A 27,496-nucleotide genomic window follows, 5' to 3' on the forward strand; every position below is an offset into this window, starting at 1 on the left:
TATTAATTTTTTTATATTATTACAGTTTATTCCCTTTGAATCCCATCTGTAGTGTCCTCCCTCATCTCCTCCCAAGACTTTCTCTAAGTGCACTGATAGGTGAGGTCCTCTTCTCCTTCCTTCTGCCCCTAGCCTATCAGGTCTCATCAGGACTGGCTGTATTGTCTTCCTCTGTGGCCTGGCCAGGCTACTTAGGGGGGGGTGTTCAAGGAACCTGCCACTGAGTTCATGTCAGAGACCGAAGTTCATCTCATCCTAGGAAAACATTTGCTGAAATATATTTAAATTTAATGTCTTCAAATCAGTGCTTTCAGTCCCAAAATCATGTCAGATAATTATCGACATAGACAAATAGTCTGTGATAGAACTTTTCTCATTTAAAATTATAAATTTAATTATAAGAAAAAATGTTGTATTGGCTTGACCACAGTAAATTACTTACCAATGATGTTAGATCCTAACAGTTCCCGTGCTTATGAGTGAGGCTTCCCTGCCATGGTAGAAGCCCCTGCTTGTTTTAGTCTTTTATAGACCCATTTCTGTTTTGCTCAATAGCATTTTACAGAAGGCATAGGCCACTGCATACACTGCATCCCATATGTTGTGGTTTGGACTCACAAAATGGTCATCACACCATTTTTTTCTGGTTTAATCTTTATAGAAATATTTTCTGGATATGGTTTATGATTTTCAGATAACATAGCAGGAAGTGAGCAATCAAAATTGCCAATCCAGAATTTATGGAATTATGACTCTTCTGGGTACTGGGAGAATATAGGTGCCTCGAGAAAATGCTTTAAGCCAGTGATAGTTCTTGTCTTTGAATATGAGAAGCTTCCTCTGAAAAAGTTTACCAAACCATTCTTATTTGATACAGACTCTAAATATAATGTGTTGTTTTGCCATGTCCCACACCTTCCATCTGTTTGAAAATATTTTATTTACAGTGCAGAAAAACATCAATTATTCAGATTACTATAGAATACCTGCACACTTAACTGTGTATGTTGGTTCAAATAAAGCAAATCAACACCAAATAGTATCCATGTTTCAATTGAAACATGTAAAAACCACACAGATATCTTTCTTACTTTTCTTCCTCCCTTTCCTCTTCTTTATCCTCCTCCTTTTTTCTTTGCCCATGTATGTATGCCTTCACGCCAGCAGAGGTGGCAGGATCCTTATGTACTGAGTTGAGAGAATCCTAACCAGTAAGCACAGAGCACCTTAGCTACTCAGCCCCCTGCACCCTAAACACTATTTATTCATTGTTCAGCATGTGTGTATGCCTTCAGGTCAACAGATGTGGCCAGATGCTTATGTACTGAGGCCAAGCACCCTAACCACTAAGAGCAGAGCACCTTACCTAATCAATCTCCAGCACCCTAAAATTATTGATACTGTCCTGCCTGCTCAGTTACCTGCAGGACAGCAGAGGGCACCTATATAACCTATACAAGCTTGTGCATAGCCTGAACCCCTGGCATCATGCACCTACCTCCTACAGGATGCATGCAGACATGGTGGGAGCCTCATGCACAAGCCGCTCATGGACTTCAGGGAGACAGAATGATGGACAGCCTCCCCATGTGAGTGGGACTCAAAGAGTTTAGGCAAACAGCTTGGAATAAGAAGGATGCTGACAAGGGAAAACCAGTCCGGACAGTGACGCAGGTTAGCGGAAGTCCTTCCCCTTCAGGCTTTGCTTCCAGATCCACCCTGATGGGGGCAGACACTATGGAGCTCAGAGGCTCCGGAGGCTAACCCACGAACTCTCTGGCCTGGCCTCTGCTCCTGGGATGTAAACACAAAGTTTCTAGTCACAGACAGACCTCTATCCTTTCAGGTCTCACTTCAGAGTGTTCCCTGGTCAGGGAAGTACCAACCATTCCAAGATTTATAGCAACAGAAGTCCACCTGCCTGATAACTACAAACACACACACGCACACACACACACAGAGAGAGAGAGAGATAATAATAGAGGTCCCCTCATTCAGCCACTCTGAAATCTTATAAAAAGATTGGGATATATGAAACCCTCCCTTAATCAAATCCTTAGAAATCTAAGGTTTTGCCAGGCATGGTTGCACAAGCCTTTAATCCAGGCACATGAGAGGCAGACACAGGCTGTCTCTGTGAGTTCAATGTCAGCCTGGTTAACAGAGTCCAGGATTGTTAGGACCCAAAAAATGATGATGTGCACAGCAGATTTTATATGAAAGGTTTATTGGATTGATATGAAGAGAGAAAGAGAAGGAGACAGGGAGACAGGATGGGGGAAGGGAGGGGATGCCTTGACAGAAAAGGGGAGAGGGTAAGAGGGTAAGAGGGCAAGAGAGACAAAGTGGTGGGTTGAACCTCTTAAGGAACAACACATAACCATGCCTGCCAGGTGAGCTACTTGGTCAGTGACACATGATGACATCATAGGTAGCTAGGCAACTGAGAAGCAGGCTACCTAAATGCTAACAGTCTTCCCTTTTTTTTTTCCGTCTCTCCTCTCTGTTGCCTGGACCGTGGCCCCAGAGTCGCCTACAAATCCCAGAATCCGCTGGGTGCTGTTGCCAGCATCGTTTGCATGCGTTCCTTAGATTACCACCAGTTGGCTTGGCGAGGAGCATGGAAGTAGGCGCAGGAAACCTCCTTGTCCTCAGACCCCACACAGCCTTTTCCCTGCTCTCCGTGTCTGTAAATCTCTCTGCCATGCCATACTGTCGTTGGGATCAGGTGCTTTGTGACATCACTGCCCCGCCCCTTGTCCACGAAGTCAAACACACAGCAGCTGCTCCTGCTACTACAGTAAAAAGTCCTGTCCCTGGTAGCTGGTCCTTGGGTCTCTGCACCTTTGATTATGTCACTGGGAGTCAGACACAGACAATAAATCTTTTTTTTTTACATGAATACCACTCAGCTTTCTTTTGGAGGGGGACTTTTTTAATATTTTTATTAATTACACTATTCATTTTGTATCCCCCATGTAGCTCCTTCCGCCCTCCCCTCCCAATTCCTCCCTTCCTCCCCTTCTCCACCCATGCCCCTCCCCAAGTCCACTGATAAGGGAGGTCTTCTTTTCCTTCCTTCTGATCCTAGTCTATTAGGTTTCATCAGGAGTGGCTGCATTGTCTCCCTCTGTGGCTTCTCCTTTCAAAATGGAGTCACCCAAGCTAACTTAAACTCTTCAATCACATAAGTAGAAAAGTAACTAAGATACCATGCACACATGATATATATATATATATACACCCAAAGTTAAAATGTAAGATTCTGCTGGAGACATAAATGTATTCTACTGCCAATCTGTGACTAGCGTTTCCCTTCTGTATCGCCTATTTTGACTGGAGTATGTTTTCACAAACTCCACAAGAAAATGAGTGTCACAAATTACAGGCTAAATATCGGGACTAGAGGGATGACTCAAGCTCTACATCTGCACCTTTTTCTGAATGCATTAAAACTACTATAGATATTAAGTGTAAAGCTAACAATTTGGTTGTGGTTGAACAAACAATTTCAAAAGATTTGTATGTTCAAAATGTACATTGCTCTGATTGGGTAAGATCAGCTCATTTCCTAAAGGACTGTTGACAAATGGTCCCTAAAGATAATTTATTTTTTCTGGTAATAATCCAAGAAGAAAGTTTCCTGAGATATGTAGATTTGAGAGGAGCAGACCCAGGTCTTATGAATGTGGATCATTTAGAGATGAAAGTGAATGAGGGGCCTAGATCAGACCCTATAAACACAATTTTAAATCCTGATCACTGGTCACTGATGCCTGAGCCCTGAAGCCTCAGGCTTAAGCCCTAAGTCCCAATCCTTGGCCCCTCTGTTATCCTTATGTAGTAGTCAATGCCATCATCATGTCTTGTAGCAGTAGCTTAGACATACTTCAGCTGCCTGTGACCCAACAAGGAGACATCAGGACTCAACACCTGAGACCTGAGACAAAAGGCAGAAAATAATATAGAATATTACACAGTACATTATATCACTATTTAGGAGGTTGTGACACTTGAAACGCTGGCCGCATCCTTGGCCCTCCCCCAGCCCCTTGCATGTCAGGTGGGTCTTCAGCTCCACCCCTAATCTCCCTGGCCAATCCAACCTCTCATGTGATACTTCTGGCCCCTTCCTGGCTCCACTCACATCATGTGACCCCCTCTGGTTCTTCCTCTCTGGCTTCTTCCCTTCTCTGTCACCTGATTTCTTGACACCTCCCACTGACACTCCTTTAATCCCTCCCTACACGTGCAAAAAGTCTTCCCGAAGAGTCCTCCAGGCCTCATCTGTGCTAACACGGATGAGTCATAGACAGCTGATTTTGTGGTCAGTGTTCTCATGGTATCTCTGATACCCCTGGTTCCTTTGATTCTTCCCTTCCTCAAGAACTCCACACTTGTACCTTGCATTTGTTTGTGGGAATCTACATCTATTCCCATCATTTCCTGGAGGAAGTCTCTCTAGTCTCTGATGACAGTTTTTCTAGGCTCCCCTGGCCAGCTCTTCACACTCACTTATCTGGACATGTCCTAAGTCACAAAATATGACTTCAACCAGGCTATAAGAGAGTCCTGACAAGTATGGTGGCACACACCCTTAATCGCAGCACTTGGGAGGCAGAGGCAGGTGGATGTCTGTAGAAAAAAGGCCTGAATAGCCAGGGCTACATAGAGAAACCCTGTCTCAAAAAAACCATAATAATAATAATAATAATAATAATAATAATAATAATAAAAAAACAAAAAATCTGAGCCAGGCCTGATGGCACATTACTGGGTTCTTTTCACAAGGAAGGTACACAGTAGAGTTTATAGATAAAATAGCAGATTGAAAAAAGATTTGAAAATTCATTTTATTTCATTTTTTAGTCTCCATTACAATAAATTCTTAATGGGTTGAAAACAAAAGAAATCAAAGAAGGCAGGAGAAAGTACAGAAGATCCACAGGGCAGGGGTGTGGAGAGACACAGGGTTCTAATTATTTTGTAAAGAGAACATGTGAAGAAGAAAGATGTGAAACACTTGAAATATTTTGCATATCTAGTCCACATAACCACAGTGCCTCTCAGCTGCACCTCTTAAAAATGTTTTTTTCTTGGAATTCCTCTCCATTATGAAACCTTTATAATGATGAAAAATATAGATATATGCAAAGCCCTCACATTTTAAAACATTCATTAATGTCTCTCCAGTATGAATTCTTTAATGATGATGACTATACAAATGTGGAAGAGCTTCACCATGCTAAATGCACTCATAGTCTTTCAGTCCAATATGAATTCTTTCATGACTTTGAAGATGAGTGTGAAGAGCAACTTTTAGAACATTGGTTACATTCATAAGGTTTCTCTCCAGTATATGTTCTTTCTGTCATATGATATTACTATTACGTCAAGAAGCTTTATCACATTAGTTACATTCATAATTTTCCTCCAGTGTGTGTTCTTCTATGTACATGGAGATTATTATGACATGCAAAGGCTTTAACACATTGATTACAGTCATAGGGTTTCACTCCAGTAAGTGTTCTTGTTCAAGATGACTCTTACATGAAAAGCTTTTATGACATTGGTTATTTTCATAAGAATTTTCTGCAACATGCATTTTTATGTATTAGGAGATGACTGTGTTGTACAAAGATGATGCCAAACAGATTACATTCATAAGGTTTTTTTCTTCAAGTTGTGTTCTTTTAGGTTTTCAGAGACTACTCTGAAATGCATACACTTTATCATATGAGGTACATTCATAAGATTTCTCTCCAATGTAAGTTCTTTTAGGTACTTCCAGATGACTATTCTGTGCAAAGACTTTACCATATTGGTTACATTCATAAGGTTTATATCCAGTGGGAGTTCTTTTCTGTATTAGGAAATTACTGTTACGTGCAAAGTCTTTGCAACTTTCGTTATATTCATAAGGTTTCTCTCAGGTGTGAGTTTTTTTATGTTTTAGGAGAGCACTGTAACATGCAAAGGCTTTAGCACATTGGTTGCATTCATAAGGTTTCTCTCCAGTGTGAGTTCTTTTATGTACTACCAGATGACTGTTCCGTGCAAAGGCTTTACCACATTGGTTACATTCATAAGGTTTCTGTCCAGTGTGAGTTCTTTTATGTAGCAGGAGACTGCTGTTATGTTTAAAGGCTTTACCACATTGGTTACATTCATAAGGTTTGTCTCCAGTGTGAGTTCTTTTATGTGCTACCAGATGACTGTTCCGTGCAAAGGCCTTACCGCATTGGTTACATTCATAAGGTTTCTGTCCAGTGTGAGTTCTTTTATGTATCAGGAGATTACTGTTATGTTTAAAGGCCTTACCACATTGGATACATTCATAAGGCTTCTCTTCAGGGTGAGTCCTTTTATGTACTACCAGATGACTGCTCCGTGCAAAGGCTTTACTGCATTGGTTACATTCATAAGGTTTCTCTCCAGTGTGAGTTCTTTTATGTACTACCAGATGACAGTTATGTGCAAAGGCTTTACCACATTGGTTACATTCATATGGTTTCTCTCCAGTGTGAGTTCTTTCATGTACTAGGAGAGTACTGTTACGTGCAAAGGCTTTACCACATTTGTTACATTCATATGGTTTCTCTCCAGTGTGAGTTCTTTTATGTATTTGGAGACTACTGTTACATGCAAAGGCTTTACCACATTGGTTACATTCATAAGGTTTCTCTCCAGAGTGAGTTCTTTCATGTACTATGAGAGTACTTTTACGTGCAAAGGCTTTTCCACATTCGTTACATTCATAAGGTTTCTCTCCATTGTGATTTTTTTCGTGTATTAGATTACTGTTACGTGCACAGGCTTTACCACGTTGGTTACATTCATAAGGTTTCTCTCCAATATGTGTCCTTTTATGTGTTAGGAGGTGACTGTTATGTGCAAAGGCATTACCATTTTGGTTACATTCATAGCGATCCTCACCAATATGCATACTTTTATATGTGTGGGGACTAATGTGACGTGTAAAGACTTCATCATATCGAGTATCTTCAGAAGCTTTCTCTCCACTATGACTATTTTCAAACCTGCAAAGATGAATGACACATATGAAAGCTTTACCACATTCATTACACTAATGAATCTTTTTGTCCATGTCACTTAGTTTTACAATTTGGTGTAAAATGTAAAGAGGAATTAAATCTTAAACTTTCATCATTATTTTTACATTCATAGTGTTCTCCTTCTCTCTAGGGTTTGCATATTTGAAAATACATGTGATGGTAAAAACATTTGTTACCTGGCTCACACTTACACTATACTTTCTTCTATAAGATGGTTTTCCATGTATTTGTAGAAAACTCCAAGACCTCAGAGCTTTAACACAGTGACTGGATAAATAAATTTCCCTATACTGTGTGCCATCCTAAATTTGCGAAGATAACTGTGACAAACAGAAACATTTATATATTCCTAAAACTTATATTTTCTGCAGTGTGATTTTGTGAGAATTACTAATGAAGTTAAGGAACCTGTTAATTGATGTTGGTGTATATTTTGTGAAAGTGTGTCAGTATAAGTAAATGCTGATTGCTGAGCCAGCAGAGAACTAAGTGCTGACAAGATTGTAGTATTGTTCTCTTTATGGCCCATTATCACCTGTCCTATATTTTGTAAACATTTGTCATTCCTTACTTATCTATTGGAAATAAAAGCTGACAACTGATAGTAGGGCAAAAATGGAGGGCAGAACTTCTGAGTGAGAGAGGGTTGCTGGGAAGAAGAAAAAAAATCAGGCGATTCACCAGCAGGACAGTGAGGTCATCAAATGGACATGAACAGGAACAAAGAGTTAGAGCTGGCCAAAAAGTGAGACACTGTGTTAAGGTTTATTTGTGTTAGAGAAAAAGAGGGTTCAGAATCTGACCAGTTAAATTGACTAAACTTTAAAATATTACAAAGCCTCTGTGTCATTAGTTGTATTGCTTGCATCTCTGAATATCCCATATAAAGCATAACAGGTATCACCTTTTAAACATCTATTCAAAATGGGGACTACTATTTATTTTAGTTGTTCTGGGTGGTCCATTGTTTCTTTCAATATACCTATAGTAACATGATTTGTATTCATTGTGATATATGATATAACTGTTAAAAGAAAAAAATAAATGACATGGTTTCACGTTGCATTCACAGATTTGATTTTTTTTTTCATCAGAGACATGTGCTATAGGGATTATGGTTTTTCCACAACAACATTCTTTACTCTAAAAAACTGACCTTCTCACAAAACTTAGCAACATTACTACAAGTAAATAATTAACCCCAGCTTTACTATGGACTATATTGATCAGTATAATGTTTTGGACATACTTTCATTAACTATTTACTGTGAATACCTTTGGCAATATCTGAGTTGTAGGAGACTAAACAAATTGCAGTTCTACCTCATAGCGCTAATGACTAATCAATTTTTTTCAGAATCACTTTCATACCCGCTTACATATGAAAATTACCTTGCATGTTTTCTAGAACTTTGACAATTCTCTTCAATATTATGATATTCCAAATTGTATCCTAAAATACAGGAAAAGAAAATGTATAATTTGAAATTGGAAATAAGGCAAAATTTAGGTCATGATGTATGCTCAAAGAACCATTCACCTCATCCTTCTTCATCCTCAAGAAAAATTACAGAAGTGGATAAAAAATGAATAAAGAGTCTCCCATATTTTAAAAAGTAAAGAAAATTCACTGTCCTACCTATAGCAGTGAGGTTCCTGTAGGTCTCCAGCATTACCTCTTTGTATAGACTCCTCTGGGAAGGATCCAGCAAAGCCCACTCTTCTCGAGTGAAGTTCACATGCACATCATTGTAGGTCAATGCACTCTAAAATATTCATGCACATGTACATCAGAAAGCATGATACTTAGAATACTGAAAATGTATCCTTCATTTACAATATTTTCAAAGAATTCTGGTGTTTCTTCTATTTATTTCTCATACACAAGTTCTAATGTAATAACCAACTCCTTTTAGGAGGAAACTGAATAGTAAGAGTTACCTTTCTAATTTTTACATCCTTTAATTAGGATATAGATTTGCAAGAGAAATGCCAATTAACAGACAAAGAGACAGAGAGAGTAAACATATCAATAGTACTGAGCCCATATGAGAGAAATAGTATAAAAGATTCCTGACTATAATAACAATGGGCAAACTGGGTGTATTTTCTGATGTCTTTAATTCCAAAATCACTCAGGAGACAGAGGATGGTGTACCTCATAGAGCTGGATGCTAGCCTGCTCTCTGCAATAAGTTCCAGGACAGTCAGGAGTACATAATAAGAACCTGAATAATCTGCAAAAAAATCAATCAAACTAAAAACATGGAAAGAACTGAAAGATCATTCTCAAGTTTCTACAAAGAGTTATATATTCTATCCAGTACTGTATACATGTCTAGAAACCTGAAGTGCCTCACTTAAATTGTAACATTAATACGATCTTGCTAAAATGAAATGAAAACTTGAACAATTACAAAAGGACAGATGCAAATATTAGGAATGTAAATGTTGATCATAAATAGGCAACATGGGGGCTGGAGGTATGGTTCAGTGGTTAAGAACACTGTCTGTTCTTCCAGAGGACAGGGGTTCAATTCCCAGCACCCACATGACAGCTCATAGTTATCTGTAACTCCAATTCAATCAATCTGACATCCTCACATCAATGCACACAAATTTAAATTAAATTATTAGAAATAAAAAATGAATGAATAAATAAATGAAATAGGCAACATAGGACATGAGAGATGGCTCAGCTGTGAAGAGATCTTGTTGGTCTTGCAGATATTTGGGCCTGATTGCCAGTACTTACACAGATGGCGATCAGGTACCATGGGGTAGGTGGGTTAGGGGTGACAGGGTCCACACAGAAACCTGATAATCAAACTCCAGAGACAACATTCAAAGGTGCAGATCAAACTTTGTTACAGCGTTACAGCCTTTAAATGACTGAAAGCCCAATCAGACCATCCCATACTAGCCTCAAATACTAGTAACAATCAATCAGGTTGGTGCAACTGTAAGGAATGTGAGAGTTGCCACACCACAACTTAGTTTTGTGGTATAGATTTCCATATACCTATATGGAAAGGGGAAGCAGCACCGCACTAGCCTTGGATCCCTTTGAGACTTCACTAGTGTGCTAGGAGTCACTAGTAAAGCAACAGTGTGCATTGGATCAGAACCTTTCAAGGAGAAACAGGAGTTCCTGAAGCTTTACTTGCCATTCCGTATGGGCCTCTTAAAGGCTTACCTTGACCCAACACATAGGGGCTCACACCTATCTATTATTCTAAGTTCAAGAGTTCTGAATCTTGTGAGGACCAGGCACACATGAGATATTTATTCACATAAACAGGAAAAATAGTCATATTCATTCAAAAAATTTTAAAACAAGCAATCGTATGATTCAGAGGTTCAAACAGTATTAATATCCTAATGAAGAGCATATGTTTGACATATACAATATGCACATTCCAGGCCTATCACATAATAATATAACAAAGAAACAAAAAGGCCAGGCATGTGGGCCCACAACTAATCCCAGCACTCTAGAGACACTTTAAAGTGGATCTCTAAGTTGAACCCTGCCTGATCTACATACCTACTTACAGGACAGTCAGGACTACAAAAAGAAAATAACTTCAAAAACAAAAAGAACAAACAAACACCACAAAACAAAAAAATAAACATGACCTACATACACTAAGGAAAAAGAAGCAGTCATTAAGTCTCCAAAATAAAATAAAAAGCTCTGAGCCAGCAGGTTTTTGCACAGAATTCTGACAGGCTTTCAAAGAAAAGCTAATACAAATACTCCTTAAACTATTCCACAAAATACAGAAAAAGAAGGAACATTGCCAAAATCATTCTATAGGATCACAATCACCCTATAACTAAATAAAATAAAGACACAACAGAAAAAAAGAATTTCAGAAAATCTCATTTATGAAAGCGATCTAAAAATACTCAATATAATACTCAGAAACTGAATCCAAAAACACATCATTAATATTGCCCACCAAGAGGAGGTAGCCTCCATCTCAGTGATGCAGGGATGGTTCAATATATGTAAATCCATCAATTTAATTCACCTTATAAATAATCTGATAGAAAAAAACACATGGTCATCTCATCAGATGCTGAAAAGGCCTTTGACAAAAAATCTAACAGCCATTCATCTTAAAAGAATGTAGAGATCATGCACAAAAGGTTCAAACCTAAATATAATAAAGGCAACGAGTGCAAGCCTATAGACTACATCAAATTAAATTTTAAAAAAATTGAAGCAATTCCACCAAATTCCAGGCTAGAGCAATAAGACAACGGAACATGTTCAAGGAGACAGATTGGAAAGGAAGATGGCAAAGAATCACTATACGAAGATGATATAGTAGAATACATAAGCGAATCTAAAAATTCTAAAAAAGAACTCCTACAATGACAAACACTTTCCACAAAGTGGCGCAGAACAAAATTTACTAAAAACATCAATAACCCTTCTGTATACAGACAGTAAATAGGCTTAGGATGAATTTAGGGAAACAACACCCTGAATAATAGTCACAAACAATATAAAATAGTTTTGGTATAATTCTAACCAAGCAAGTGAAAGATCTGTATGACTAGAAATTCAAGTCCCTGAAGGAAGAAACTGAAGAAGATACCAGAAGACGGAAAGATCTCCCAAACTCAAGGATCATACAATTAGCATTGTAAAAAATGGCCATCTTACCAAATGCAATTGATAGGTTCAAAGCAATTCCAATCAAAATTCCAACACAATTATTCATAGACTTTGAAAGAGCAACCATTAACTTCATAGGAAAGAAAATGCAATATAGATAAAATATTTCTATACTGTAAAAGAATTTCTGGCGGTACCAGCAGCCATAATTTCAAGCTATACTACAGAGCAATGGTAATTAAAACTTCATGGTATTGGCATAGAAACTGGCACATTGATAATGGAACCAGATTAAAGACCGAGAAATAAACACACATTCCTACAGGAATTTGATATTTGACAAAGTCAAAAAGATACAAAGGAAAAATAGAAAGCATCTTCAGCAATTGGTGTTTCTCTAACTTGATGTCTGCATGTAGACACATGCAAATACAGCCATATTTACCACCCTGCACAAACCTCAAGTCCAATTGGATCAAAGACTGTAACATAAAACTGGATATACTAAACACAATAGAAGAGAGAGTGGGGAATAGCCTTGAACTCATTGGTACAGGAGACACCTCTGTGAATAGTACACCAACAGCTCAGACACTAAGATTAACAATTAATAAAAGGGATGCATAAAAGTGAAAAGTATCTGGAAGTTAAACAACTCTATCAATAGTACAAATGGCAGCACACAGACTTGGAGAGGACCTTTATGAACCCTACATCTGACTAAAGGATAATATTCAAATTAAAGAATTGAACAAATTAGACACAAACAAACCAAATAACCCAAATAAATAATGCCATACAGAGTTAAACAGAGAACTCTAAGCAGAGGAAGTGCTAATGGATGAGAGGTACTTAAAGAACTGTTCAGTGTCTTTAGTCATCAAGGAAATGTAAATTGAAGGATTCTTCATTTCAATCTTACACTTGTCAGAATAGCTCAGATCACGAAACTCAAGTGACAGCACACGGTGGTGAGGAATGTGGAGTAAAGAGAACACACCTCCAGTGAGGGTGAGAATGAAAACTTGAACAACCTCTTTGGAAATCCATTTAGATATGTCTCAAAAAATTTAGAATAGACAAATGTCAATTCCTACATACCTTAATAGCTATACCACTTAGGATAATATACCCAAAAGATGCTCTACTACACCAGAAGAACACTTGCTTAACTATGTTCACAGCATATTCATTTGTAATAAACACAAACTGGAAACAGCCTAGACTTCCTTCCACTGAAGAATGAATAAAGAGAATGTGATACAGTTGCACAATGGAATACCAATTAGCTATTAATAAAAAAGACTTCATGCAATCAGCAAGAGAATGGGTGGAACTAGGAAAGATCTTTCTGAGTGAGATAACTGAGACCCAGAAAGACCCACATGGTACCTACTTACTTATAAGTAGAAATTAACCATACATTACAGGATAACCAGGGAACAATCCACACACCCAGAGAGTCAAGGAGAGTAAAGGCAGGATGTAGTAAACTCACTCTGAAGAGAAAATGAGATATGTATCTGAATTAAATAGAGGGAAGGTACAGAGTGGGAGAGGGAGTGGGTAGGGTAATGGGGATGGGCATCAGGTATGGGGAGAGTAGAGGGAGGAAGGTAACAAGGAGAAAAAATAGAAATCTGGGTGAGTTTCTGGGTCAAGGGAGGCTCCTGGAATTTTATGGGTGTGGCCATAATGTAACAGCATTGGTTAATGAGCCTGAAGTTGCCAAAAGAGAAATGTGCTCTGAAAAATTTCAAAATTCAAGATGTGAGTAAAGATCAAGTAAACAACGGGTTTGATATGAACAAATTTCAGGTCTATTAGCCAATAATATAAAAAGAAAACAAAACAACACTACAAAGACAGGCATGTGGGCCCACATACAATCCATGATCCAGATTCAGGTGGATCTCTAAGTCTGAGGCCCATGTGATTCACATACCTACTTACAGGACACACAAGACAACAGAAACTTTTTCTTCAAAAACAAAAACAATAAAATTAATAAAATGAAACAACAAAGCCAATAACACCTTAGAAAATGGAAGCAGTCATTAAAAATTCTGCCAAACACACACACACACACACACACACACACACACACACACACACACGCCCTGGGTCAGATGGCTTTAGCACAGAATCATACCCGATTTTCAAACAAGAGTAAATACCAATACTTATCAAACTATTCCAAAAATACAAACAGAAGAAACATTGCCAAACTCATTCTGATGGCTGTCACCCTGATACACAAACCAAAGTCTCAACAAAGAAAGAGAATTTCAGACCATTCTCACTTATGAACATAGATATAAACTCAATAAAACAGTCGAAAACCAAATCCAAAAATACATCAAAGATAAACACAATGAACGCATAGGTTTTATCTCAGGGATACCAGGATGGTTCAACATATGAAAATCCATCAATGTAATCCACCATATAAACAAAGTGAAAGAACAAAATCACATGATCACCTCATTAGACGAGATAAAGCCTTTCACAAAATCCAACACCCCTTCATGTTAAAAGACTTGGAGAAATCAAGCATACAAGGAATCAGGCACATACTTAACATAATAAAGGCAGTAAAAAGCAAGCTGAGAGCCAGCATCAAATTACTTGGAGAGAAACTTAAATTCCACTCATATGAGGTACATGACAAGGATGGGATGACTATCCTCCCCACATCTCTTCAATATACTACTTAAGTCCTAGCTAGAACAATAAAAAAAACTGAAGGTGATCAAGAAGATACACATTGGAAAGGAAGAAGTCAAATTATCACTATTTGCAGATGATATACTAGTATACATAAGTGACCCAAGAAATTCTACCAGAGCATTCCTACAATTGATATATACTTTTCACAAAATAGCTGGGAACACAGTTTACCAAAAAGTTCATTAGCCCTTCTGTATACAAATGAAAAATGGGCTGAGAATGAAATTTGGTAAATAACACCGTGTAAACAATATAAAATATTTTGTTGTAACTCTAACTAAGAAGTGAAAGACCTCTATGACTAGAATTTCATGTCTTTACAGAAAAAAAAAAACTGAAGAAGATATCAGAAGATGGAAAGATCTCCCAAAATCATGGATATGTAGGCTTAACATAGTAAAACAGCATTCCTAACAAATGCAAACTACAGATTCAATCCTTTGCCCACCAACATTCCAACATAGTTCTTTACAGACCTTGAAAGAGCAAGCACTTCATATGGAAAAATAAAACACCCTTGAGAGCAGACCGATCCTCTACAAATAAGGTCAGGAATAAGGACACAGAAATAAACCCACGCTCCTACTGGAACTTTACTTTCAACAAAGATAAAACCATACAATGGAAAAATGACAGCATCTTCAACAAATGGTTGTGGTCTAACTAGGTGTCTGCCTGTAGAAAAATGCAAATAGACCCCTTTGTATCACTATGCAGAAACTCAAGTCCAAGTGGATCAAAGACCTTGACATAAAACCAGAGATATATTTAGATAAGACAAGGTGAAGAAAAGTCTGGAACTCCTTAACATAGGACACAATAAAAAAACAACAGCACAGGCTCAGAGATCAACAACTAATAAGTGGGATCTCAGGAAATGGAAAAGCTTCTGTAAGTCAAAGGACATTATCAATAGATCAAAATGGCAGCCAACAGATTGGGAAAATACTAACACCAACCCTACATCAGACAGAGCGGTAAAATCCAAAATATACAAAGAACTTAAGAAATTAAACACCAACAAATCAACTAAACCAATTGTAAAAATGGGGTTCAGATTTAAACTGAGAATTCACAACAGAGGAATCTTGAATGGATGAGAAGCACTAAAGAAAATCATCAAAGTCCTTAGCCATCAGACAAATGGAAATCAAAATGACTCTAAGATTCCATCTTATACCACTCAAATGGCTAAGATCAAAAACTCAAGTGACAACACATGCTGGTGAGGATGTGGAGAAAAGGGAATATTCCTCCCATGCTGATGGGAATGCAGACTTGTACAACTTCTCTGGAAATCAATCTGGTGCATTCTCAGAAAACTGGGAATAGTTCTGCCTCAAAACCCAGCTATACCACTCGAGGGAACATATTCAAAAGATGTTCCATTATAGGACAAGGACATTTGTTCTACTATGTTCATAGCTGTTTTATTCATAAAAGCTAGAAACTGGAAACAACCTAGATGTCCCTCAAATCTAGAAGAATGTATAAAAGCATTTCTGGTACATTTACACAATGGGATACTAATCAGTTATTAAAAATAAGAAATCATGGAAACTGCAGGCAAAAGGATCAAACTAGAAAAAAAATCATCCTGAGTGAGGTAACACAGACATAGATAGAAACACATACTATGTACTCACTTATGAGCGGATATTAAACCTACAGTACAGGATAATCATACTACAATCCACAGACCCAAAGAAGCGAAATAACAAGGGTCCACAGGAGGGTGCCAGTCTCACTCAGAATAGAAAATAGAATAGACAACAGAAATGGATGAAGAAACTGGGCAGAATTTTTTTTTTTCTGTTCGTGAAGAATGATATTATGCTTTTCATTGCATTTGCATTGAATTTGTGAATAGCTTTTGGTAGAACAGTCATTTTCAAAATTTTACCATCATCAATCCAGGAACATGGGATGTCTCTTCATTTTCCAGTGTCTTTCTTGATTTCTTCAGGTGTTTGAAGTTCTCATTGTGAGTGTGTTTTTTTCTTTCATCTGTTTATTACTAGATACTTTATTTTCTTTCAGACATTTCTGAATGGGAGTGTGTTCAAGATCTCCTTTGAATGTTTGATGTTGGTATATACAAAAGTAAATAGATTTCTGCAAGTTAATTCTGTATCCTGTCACATAGCTATATTGTTAATCATTTCATAATTTTTTTGTGATAGAATTTTGGGGAACTGTAATGCATATTATTACATCATCTGCAAAGAGTGATAGTTTGAATTCTACTTTCCCTATTTATATTCCTTTATTTATCTTTCTTTATTGCTTAAACAAGCACTTTGAGCAAAATATTGAAAAAAGTGAGGGTGGTGAACATAGATGACAAACTTCTGACCTGAGTATACTTGCCTAAACCTTTTCTCTATTAGGGATGATTGTGGATGCAGGTTTCTCATCTATAGATTTTATTGTGTTGAGAGGTATTGCTTCTGGCCTTACAACTTTTGAAACTTATATGATAAAGGCACGTTGGATTTTTTTAAAGACGTTTTTTGGTTTTTGTTTAAGCTATTGAGATGTTCATGTGATTTCTGTTTATACATCATTTATGTAGTTTTTATATTTATTGACTTATGTTGTGCCATATCAGGGATAAGCAAGTCATTCATAGTGGATAATAGTTTTGATGTATGTCTGTATTCTCTTCAGAGAAATTTTATTAGACTTTTGAGTCTATTTTTATTAATTTATTTTTAAATAAATTAGTTTATTCACTTTGTATCCCCACTGTATCTCACTCCATTATTGCCTCCCAATCCTACCTCCCTCATGTCCTACCATGCCCCACCACAAGATGACTGATATGGAAGGTATTCCTCCCCATCCACCTGAACCTAGCCTATCAGGTCTCATCAGGACTAGCTGCATTGTCTTCCTTTGTGGCCTGGTAAGGCTGGAGCCCCATCAGGGGAAGGTGATCAAAGAGCCAGTCACTGAGTTCATGTCAGAGGCAGTCACTGTTCCCCTTTCTACAGAACCCACTTGGAGCTGCCATGGGCTACAACTGTGTAGAGCTATTAAAGATTCTATGTTATCTCCATGCATGGTTCTTGATTGGAGTAGCAGTCTCAGAAAAGACCTTTAAGTTGGGAGCCGTGGCTCTGGCAGCTGCTTTGATATTTATATCTCAGTGGAAAGACTGCTTTTACCAGGACTTCACTGAAGTCAGGGAAGAATTTGCAAGTCCATCACCTTTTGTTTGTGACATCAGGTGAGATAGCTTGTGAAGATCATACCTCTTGCTCCAGCTCCTTGTGGAAATTTAACCCATTGTTCTGAGCTGTTTTTACTGTGGCTTAAAAGCTCTCTACAAAAAAAGTCAGGCTGTTGTGGCTAAGGCGTGTGGCTTGCTGCTGCTGCTACATCTGTTTGCTACTTGTGACTGCGGCTGCTGCAGTCCGGAGCCTCTTTAAAAAAGTTTCCTGTATGCTGTGTATTTGGGGTTTTTTGTTTGTTTGTTTGTTTGTTTTTTCATTAATTTCAATCCTCACTCCCGACTCAAGAACCATTCAACTCTCCTGGTGGGCTCTGGCACCCCTATGCCTAGATTTCTTGGATCTATTGTTCTCCTTGTGGAGATGTTGTCCCCTCCAGGTCCTCTCATCTCCCCTTCTTTCATAAGATTACCTGCACTCTGCCTAAAGTTTGGCTATGAATGTCAGCATCTACTTTGATACCCTGTGGGGTACAGTCTTCAGAGGCCCTCAGTGGTCAGTTCCTGTCCTATTGCCTGGTATCTCCCACTTCCAATATCTGTCCCATTTGTCATTCTGAGTGAGGACTGATCATGTAACCAGGGTCCTCCTTGTTTACCTTCTAGAGGTGAACATATTTTAGAATGTTTGTCCTACATATGTCTAAAAATCCATTTATGAGTATATACCATGTGTTTGTTTCAACTTCTGGGATACCTCAGTCAAGATGAGCATTTCTAGTTCCCACCATTTGCCTGCAATTTTTATGATTTCCCTGTTTTTAATATCTAAGCAGTATACCATTGTGTAAATGTACCACAATTTCTGTATCCATTCTTCATTTGAGGGACATCTGGATTGTTTCCAGATCTGGCTATTACAAATAAAGCTGCTATGAACAGAGTTGAGCAAATGCCCCTGTTGTATACTTGAGCATGTTTTGGATATATGCCTAGCTAGGAGTGCTATAGCTGGATCCTGAGGAAACAATATTCCTATTTCTCTGAGAAAGTGCCAGATTGATTTCCAAAGTGGCTGTACAAGTTTATATTCCTACCAGAAATGGAGGAGGGATCCCCTTTCTGGACATCTCCTCCAGCATGTGTTGTCACTTGAGCTTTAGCCATTTTGATGGCTGTAAGATGAAATCTCAGGGTTGTTTTGATCAGCATTTCCCTAATGATTAAGGATGCTGAACATTGCTTTAACTGTTTCTCTGCAATTCAATATTCCTCCACTGAGAATTCTCTATTTAGCTCTATACCACATTTTTAATTGGACTACTTGTTTTATTGCTGTTTAACTTCTTGAGTTCTTTATATATTCTGGATTAGCCCTCTGTCAGCTATAGGGCTATACTTTCTCAATCTGTAGGCTGTCGTTTCATTTTGATGACAGAGTCCTTTGTTTACAGAAACTTTTCAGTTTCATGAGACCCCATTTATTAATTTTTGATCTCAGAGCCTGAGCTATTGGTGTTCAGTTCAGGAAGTATTCTCCTATGCCAATGAGTTCAAGGCTCCTCACCAATATTTCTTTTAACAGGTTTACTATGTCTGGTTTTATGTTGAGATCTTTGATCCACTTTGGACTTTAGTTTTGTGTAAGGTGATGAATATGGATCTTTTTGCATTTTTTCCTACAAGCAGACATCCAGTTAGACCAGCACCATTTGTTGAAGATGCAGGCTTTTTCCATTGTATGGTTTTGGCTTCTTTGTCAAAAAACAAGTATCCATAGGTGTATGGGTTTATTTCTACATCTTCTATTCAGTTCCATTGACCCACCGTTCTGTTTATATGTCAGTATTATGCAGTTGCTTTATAGTATTGCTTGAGATCAGGAATGGAGATGCCTCCACACGATCTGTTTATGTACAAGATAGTTTTAGTTCTGGGGATTTTTGTTGTTCCATGTGAAGTAAAGAATTGTTCTTTCAAGATCTATAAAGAATTGTGTTGGTATTTTGATGGGAACTGCATTAAATCCATTGATTGCTTTTGGCAGGATGGCCATTTTCACTATGTTAATCCTACTAGTCCATGAGCATGGGAGATCGTTCCTTCTTCTGATACCTTCTTCAATTTCATTTTTCAGAGCCTTGACATTTTTTTCAAACAGGTGTTTCACATGCTTGGTTAGAGTCACACCAAGGTACTTATTACTGGCTAATGTGAAGGGTGTAGTTTCCCTAATTTCTTTCTCAGCCCTTTTGTCTTTTGTACACATAAGGGCTACTGATTTTTTTTCAGTTAATTTTGTATCCAGCCACTTTGTTGAAGGTGTTTAGCAGCTGAAGGCTTTTTCTAGTTCAATTTGTGCAGTTACTTATGTATATTATATCATCTTCAAATAACGATACTTTGACTTCTTCCTTTCTGATTTGTATCCTCTTGATCTGCTTTAGTTATCTTACTGCTCTAGTGAGGACTTCAAGTACTATGTTGAAGAGATACTGAGAGAGTGAGCAGCCATGCCTTTTCCATGAGGTTTACTGGGATTGATTTAAGTTTCTCTCCATTTAGTTTGATGTTGGCTAAAGACTTGCTGTATATTGTCTTTACTATGTTTAGGTATGTGCCTTGTACCTCTCATTTGTCCAAGACTTTAAACAAGAAAGGGTGTTGGATTTTATCAAATGCGTTTTCAGGATCTAAGAAGATCATGTGCTTTTTCTCCTTCAGTTTGTTTATGTGGTGGATTATATTGATAGATTTCCATATACTGAACCTCCCCTGCATGCAGGGATGAAGCCCACTTGGTCATGGTGGATATCTTTGATGTTTTCTTGGATTCAGTTGGCAAGTATTTTATTGAGTAATGTTGCATCAATGTTCATAAGAGAGGTAGGTCTGAAGTTGTCTTTTTTTGTTGGGTCTTTTGGGACTTTAGGTGTCAAGGTGACTGTGGCTTAATAGAATGAGATTTCACCTCTGAATTTGATTATTTCTAATCATTTACTCCACTTGAGTGTGTCTGCTTAAGATGAAGTCACACCAGAATTCTACCAGACATTCAAAAAGGAGCTATAATAATCCTTCCTAAACTATCAAGAAAAGAAAAAAAAGGAAAAGAAACAGAAGAAGCACTTCAAAACTCTTTCTAGAAATCCAGCATTCCTGTCATAAGCAAACTAATTAAAATCACACACACATGCACACACACACACACACACACACACACACACAACCCACAGGCCAATACTCTTGATAAAAATAGACTTTCAACCAAAATTAATGAAAGAAGATGAGGAAGGGCAATTCATTCTCATCAAAGGAAAAATATACCAGAAGGACATCATAATCCTGAACATCTAGGCCCCAAATTCAGAAGCTGAATTTGATGATAAATGATACATGATTAAAGCTTAAATCACACATCGATCCCAACAACTTAATAGTAGGAGACTTCAACACTACACTCTTACCAAGGGACAGATCATCTAGACAGAAGCAAAATAAGGAAATAACAATTACAGAGGTCCTAAATAAAATGGACCTAATAGATGTCTACAGAACTTTTCGCCCAAACACAAAAGAGTATACCTTATTTTCAGCACTTCATGGAACCTTCTCAAAAATTGACCATATAATCAGGCACAAAGCAAGCCTCAAAATATACAAGAAGATCGAAATAATCCCTTGTATCCTATCAGACCAACATGGATTAAAACTAGACTTCAACAACAACAGAAATAACAAAAAGCCTACATACACATGGAAACTAAGCAACTCTCTACTCAATGACAGCTTTGTCAGGGAAGAAATGGAAAAAGAAATTAGAGACTTCCTAAAATTCAATGGAAATGACGGCACAACTTACCCAAACTTGTGGGACACAATGAAAGCACTGCTAAAAGGAAAGTTCATAGCACTAAGTGCCTCCAGAGAGTAGTTCATCTCATACAAGCAATTTAATGACACACCTAAAAGCCCTAGGAAAAAAAGGAAGAGGCACACCCAAGAGCAGTAGACAACTAGAAATAATGAAACTCAGAGCTGAGATGAATGAATTAGAAACAAAGAAAACAATTCAAAGAATCTAGAAGACTAAGAGCTGGTTCTTGGAGAAAATCAACAAGCTAGACAAATCCTTAGCCAATATAAGTAAAGGGGAGAAAGAAATTATCCAAATCAGCAAAATCAGAAATGAAAAGTGGGACATAACAACAGACACTGAGGAAATCCAAACAATCATTAGGTCTCACTAGAAAAGTCTATATGCCACACAATTTGAAAATCTAAATGAAATGGACAATTTTCTTGAGAGATTCCATCTACCAAAATTAAATCTAGATTGGGTAAATAAATTGAATAGTCCCATATCTCCCAAGGAACTAGAATCAGTCATCACAAGTCTCATGCCAAAAAAAAAAAGCCCAGGGCCAGATGGTTTCAGCACAGAATTCTACCAGACCTTCAAAGAAGACCTAACTCCAATTCTTTTCAAACTATTCCACAAAATAGATACAGAAGCAACCAAACTCATTCGAGGAAGCCACAGTCACCTTGATACCAAAACCCCACAAAGACCCAATCAAAAAAGAGAACTTCAGACCTATCTTTCTTATGAACATCGATGCAAAAATACTCAATAAAATACTTGCAAACCGAATCCTAGAACACATTAAAGATATCATCCTCCCTGTCCATAGAGCAGTAAGACAAATAAAGGAGATCAAAGGGATACAAATTAGAAAGGAAGAAGTCAAAGTATCAATATTCACAGATGATATGATAGTATACATGAGTGGCCCTAAAAATTATACCAGAGAACTCCTACAGCTGACAAACACCTTCAGCAAAATCGCTGGATATAAAATTAACTCAAAAAAAAAAATCTGAAGTCTTCCTGTATACAAAAGACAAGTGAGCTGAGAAAGAAATTGGGGAAACAACAACCTTCCAATAGTCACAAATAACATAAAGTACATCAGTTCAACTCTTACCAAGCAAAGGAAAGATCTGTATGAAAAACAAACAAACAAACAAATAAAAACCCTTCAAGCCTCTGAAGAAAGAAATTGAAGAAGATATCAGAAAATTAAAAGATTTTCCATGCTTATGGATCAGTAAGAATAACAGCAAAAATGGTCATCCTACCAAAAGAAATCAAGAGATTAACGCAATTCCCATCAAAATACCAACACTATTCCTTACAGACCTTGAAAGAACAATTCTCAACATCATATTAAAAAAAACAAACCCAGTATAATAAAGAACTTCTGAAGTTATTTCCATCCATGATCTAAAGCTATACTATAGAGCAATAGTAATAATAACAGCATACAAAGTACTGGCAGAGAAACAGACTTGGAGTGTCAATGGAATTGAATCAAATACTCAGAAATAAACCCACACACCTACAGAAGGCAGGACTAAGGCCAGAAATTTATACACTGAACCCCCACAGTATGTCCTCCCCATCAAGCTACTTAAGACCTCCAGCTCCTGGTACTACAGCACAGAATCTCCAGTTCCCCCCGCAAAAGAATAGCATATCAGTGTTTTGTCTGAGAGAAAAATCCTGCTTTTGGAAATGCCTGTCTGTTCTCTTTTAAGACCATGTCAACTGTATCAATCCTGGTCTAAAAGATACTACAATATGTACTAAGGAAAGCAGAGAATGATAGGTTCATATTTTAAAAGTCTTCATTCAACTAAGCATTTAAATGTAAAAAAGTAATAATAATAAATGGGTAGACTTCTAGATGTATAAAATCTAACAACATTAAATCAAGAAGAAGTAAATTATTAAAACAGACACATAACAACCAAGATAGAAATGATAATTTAAAAATCTCTTAATTAAAAGAAAAAGGAAAGCAAGCCTAGGTATAGTGATTCACCATGAATTCTACAAGAGTCTCAAATAACTCACTGCAATACTCCTCAAAGTATTCCACAAAAGGGAAAAAGAAGAAAAACTTCTATATTTTTGTAAAGACACCAGTATTATCTTGATTACAAAAAAAATCAACTTTTAAAAATAACACAACCTGATATTGTGTTAACTAATTAATAACTTGTGTTATAAAGAACTTCTATATAGGTACTTAGTTATCTGTACAAGAGACATACTTACCTATTTTATGACTGGAAGCCATGACTACAGACTATGTCAATATCAATGTCAAACATTACTGATTCCTATAATACTAAATCATATAGTATACAAACATTCACATTTCATCTTTTATTTGCCTAACGTTGACTGAATGAAAAGTTTAATTGACTTGCTCAACAATCTTCTTCATGTTACCCTATTTGAAGGTGATCTCCAAGGGTCATAAGTGTAAATGAGTCCTAGTTTATATCTTGTTGGTTTAGAACCCACACATTACACTTATCACTAACATGTTGAGATACGGCTCAGCTCATGAGCACTTTCTGTATTTTAAAATCTAATAATGGGAGCACAGTTTTGGTTTCACCTTCATCATACTGTATTAATATTAAATGATCTGTGAAAGCAATTATGTTTCAGTTACTGCCTACTCTAATACAAGTTATTTATTGTCCACAAAAAGATCTTCTTATGGTCTCTTGTCATGAATATAGATTGTATTTTAGATGAAATGGTTGCTTTGGATATGATGCCCTAGTCTTATGTCATTGGACATATTCCATGAAATCATAAAAATTTTCGTTATTGAACTTGCTATATTTTTATAGTATTTACACATATATATTACAGAATCTCATCTCACACTAGGAAAATATTCGTTGAAAGACATTCAAATTTAATGTCTTCAAATGAGTGTTTTCAGTCCCCAAATCATGTAAGATACAGATATATACACATACATTTTGACAAAATCTTTTTTCCATTTTAATTTGTACTTTCAATGATAAGATGAAAACGTTTTACTGGCTTGATGACAGTGAATTACTTACCAATAATATAAGATCTTGATGCTTCCCTTGCTTATGAGTGAGGCTTACCTGGCATGGTAGAAGCCAGTCAGGATTTCTGTCTTTAGATTCCATTTCAATTTTGCTCAAAAGCGTTTAATGGAGGGCATGGGCCACTGAATACACTGCATTCCATATGGAATAGCTCAGAAACAGTCACCACATCATTTTCTTCTGGCTTAATCTCTATAAAAATTGGGTATGGGTCATGATTTTCACATAACAAAGCAGGAGGTGAGCAATCAAACCTGTCAATCCAGAATTTATGGAAGTAAGAATCTCCTGGGTACTAGGAGGGTGTAGGTGACTAGAGAAAGTTCATTCAGCCAGGGATAGCTCTTGTGTTTGAATATGAGAAGCTTCCTCTGAAAAAGTTCACCAAGTCATTCCTATTTGATACGGACTCTAAATAAAATGTGTTGGTTTGCCACGTTCTACACCTCCGTTCTGGCTGAAAATAATTTATTTACCATGTGGAAAAATGTCAATTACTTTTATCACTACAGAATACCTGCACATTTACCTGTGTATGTTGGCTTAAATTCAGCAAACCAACGCCAAATAGTACCCAAGTTTCAATTAGCTGACTTTTTTCTGTAAAAACCAGATTTCTTTCTTCCTTTGTTCTCTTTCCTTCCTTCCTCTTCTTTCTTCTCCACCGCTTCCTTTTTCTCTTTGCCCCAGATCCTTCTGTACTGAGTCCCCAGCACCCTAACAACTAAGCCCAGTGAACCTTACCTACTCAACCCCCAAAACATCGTTTATAGGGTCCTCCCTGCTCATGCACACGCAGGCCAGCAGAGGGCGCCAGGACAACATATACAAGGTCGTGCACAACCTCACCCAGGGCGGCATGCACCCATCTCCCCCAGGAAGCACACAGGCCTGGTGGGAGAGAAGGACTGGGCTTCTTCTCTTCCCGCCATCCCCCTTGCCCCACGCAGGAGCCGCTCGGGGACTCCAGGACGGACGGCGGGCGATGGACAGGTGCGGGAGGCGGCGAGCCCCAAGATTCTTCCCCTCCCCGCCCCCTCGTGTGAGCAGGACTATGAGTTTATTACTGCTTGGGATAAGACTGCTGACAGGGGACAACAGGTCTGGGTAGCGGCGCGCCTCTAGCGGAAGTCCCTCCCTTTGGGCTTCGCTTCTGGATCTGCCCTGCTGAGACTTCCGGGTGCAGACGCTCCGAGGCCGCCCCGCCATCTCCCTGTCCCCCGCCACAGGGATGTAAACACAAACCTAGTCACAGACGGACCTTCATCCTTTTTCCCCACTTCTGAGCGAGCGCTCGCTGGTCAGGGAAGTAACAACAGTAACACGATGCTTTGCGGAAGAGACCCACCTGCCTGAAAACTACAAACATGGCGTCAAGGCAAGGACTTCTGGGATTGTATCTGAGTACTACCAAAATGGCGTCTGGGCGGCGCAATGCCTTCTGGGATTGTTTGCAGTCCCATCTATGTTTCTCTCCCGTTAAGCAGCATGTACCAGGGCCGGGGGACGCCTACAAATCCCAGAATGGCCGACATGCTCTTCCCACCAAATCGTGCCGGCGTCCCTCACCTTCCCTTACGGAGGAAGTAGGCACGGGGGACTCTTCACGCTGCTGCTACTAGTTTTCAGAGCCTGCATGGCCATTCCCCTGCTCCAAGTGCCTGCAAATCTCCCTGCCATGCCATTCTGTCGTTGGGTCACGATTGGACAGTTGCTTTGTGACGTCATCGCCCCGCCCCATGTCTTGGAAGCTGCTGCTACAGTATAAAATGTCCAGTGCCTGGGAGCTGGAGAAGGGATCCTTGGGTCTCTGCACATTTGATTACGTCATAAGGAGTCAGACACAGGAAATAAATCTCTTCCAAATATATAAAGGCTGGGTATGGCAGCACACGTCTGTCATCCTAGCATTCCTGCAGGCAGTGACAGGAGGGTCTCTTGAGTTTTCTTCACCCCAAAATCCCAGTATCAGATCAGTTGTAGGGATTTTGTTTGACAGTGATTAATGCTTTTTTTTTTTTTAAATTACATAACAAACTGCTGGAGGTGCCTGCTGCTCCAGATGGTACTAGGCTCAATTCCCAACACCTACCACTGTTCTGAATCCACTTCCAGCAGATCTCACAACGTCACACACAGGAAGGCGAGGCAGTTTTCTAAAAATAAAATTTCTTAATCATAACAATAAAACCTTTTATCTAAGAAGGACTGTGTGTGTTATGCCAGCATCACAAGATCCTTAGAAACCACCAGGAGACTACATGATGTAAAAGGAAGAGAGCTTTATGAGAACGATCAGACTCGGGACCGAAGTCTAACTGATGCAGCAGTAGAGAAGGGGGACCCCGAGCACTGGGTGAACAGGGTTTTTAAAGGAAAAAACTGAAATCAGGGGGTGTTCATGAGAGCAAGCAGGGAGATTCATGCCTTCGCATTACAGGATTGGGTAAAAGTCATAGTGAGGTAACCCTCTAGCTGAGGCACATAATCACAATTGGAATTCTTTTAAACTACATCTGGAACATTGGGGAGAATTTGCCCAACCAATTCTCATTGATTGTTGCCGGGGAGAAGGTCTCTGTTTTCTACCAAGTATTTATTCTGTGATATTTCCTGGAGGCTGTTGCTAGGAGAGTTAACTTTGTTTTCTGCCAAGTGCACATTCTGTGATATTTTGTGGTACCCGAGTTCAGCTCCTGATCAAGATGGCTTCTCATTTCAAAATGGAGTCACCCAGGCTAATTTAAACTCTTCAATCACAGAAGTAGAAAAGTAACTAAGATGTCACACACACATGATACATACCCAATAGAATGCCTGATCACCAAAGTTAAGATGTAAGATTCTGCTGGAGGCATAAATGTCTTCTATTGCGGAACTCTGATGAGTGTTTCCTTACATGTTGCCTGTTTTGACTGGAGTATGTTTTCACAAATT

The 27,496-nt window shown here is 38.3% G+C and overlaps 1 protein-coding gene across 1 annotated transcript; it reads right to left on the bottom strand.

Moving 5' to 3' along the window:
• Positions 1 to 4,834: 4,834 nt before the first annotated feature.
• Positions 4,835 to 25,942, bottom strand: LOC132650884 (zinc finger protein 431-like). Its single transcript, XM_060376218.1, has 5 exons — positions 25,805 to 25,942; positions 24,548 to 24,751; positions 8,716 to 8,842; positions 8,469 to 8,529; positions 4,835 to 7,040 (listed from the first exon to the last, which is right to left on the bottom strand). Exons 2-5 carry the CDS (start codon positions 24,638 to 24,640, stop codon positions 5,930 to 5,932), a joined length of 1,392 nt encoding a protein of 463 aa, XP_060232201.1. The 5' UTR covers positions 24,641 to 24,751; positions 25,805 to 25,942; the 3' UTR covers positions 4,835 to 5,929.
• Between the last annotated feature and the right edge of the window lie 1,554 nt (positions 25,943 to 27,496).

The sequence above is a fragment of the Meriones unguiculatus genome (genome assembly GCF_030254825.1).
Source record: "Meriones unguiculatus strain TT.TT164.6M chromosome 13 unlocalized genomic scaffold, Bangor_MerUng_6.1 Chr13_unordered_Scaffold_34, whole genome shotgun sequence".
NCBI lineage: Eukaryota > Metazoa > Chordata > Mammalia > Rodentia > Muridae > Meriones > Meriones unguiculatus.

Bases quoted from the DNA above. Each gene is read 5' to 3' on its own strand.
- LOC132650884 (XM_060376218.1), bottom strand. From the start codon at position 24,640: ATGGAATCTAAAGACAGAAATCCTGACTGGCTTCTACCATGCCAGGTA. The intron at 8,530-8,715 runs GTAGGACAGTGA...CCTGTATTTTAG, and splicing joins CAGGAACCTCACTGCTATAG to GATACAATTTGGAATATCAT. The intron at 7,041-8,468 runs GTAATTTTCATA...TCATCTTTGCAG, and splicing joins AGTTCTAGAAAACATGCAAG to GTTTGAAAATAGTCATAGTG.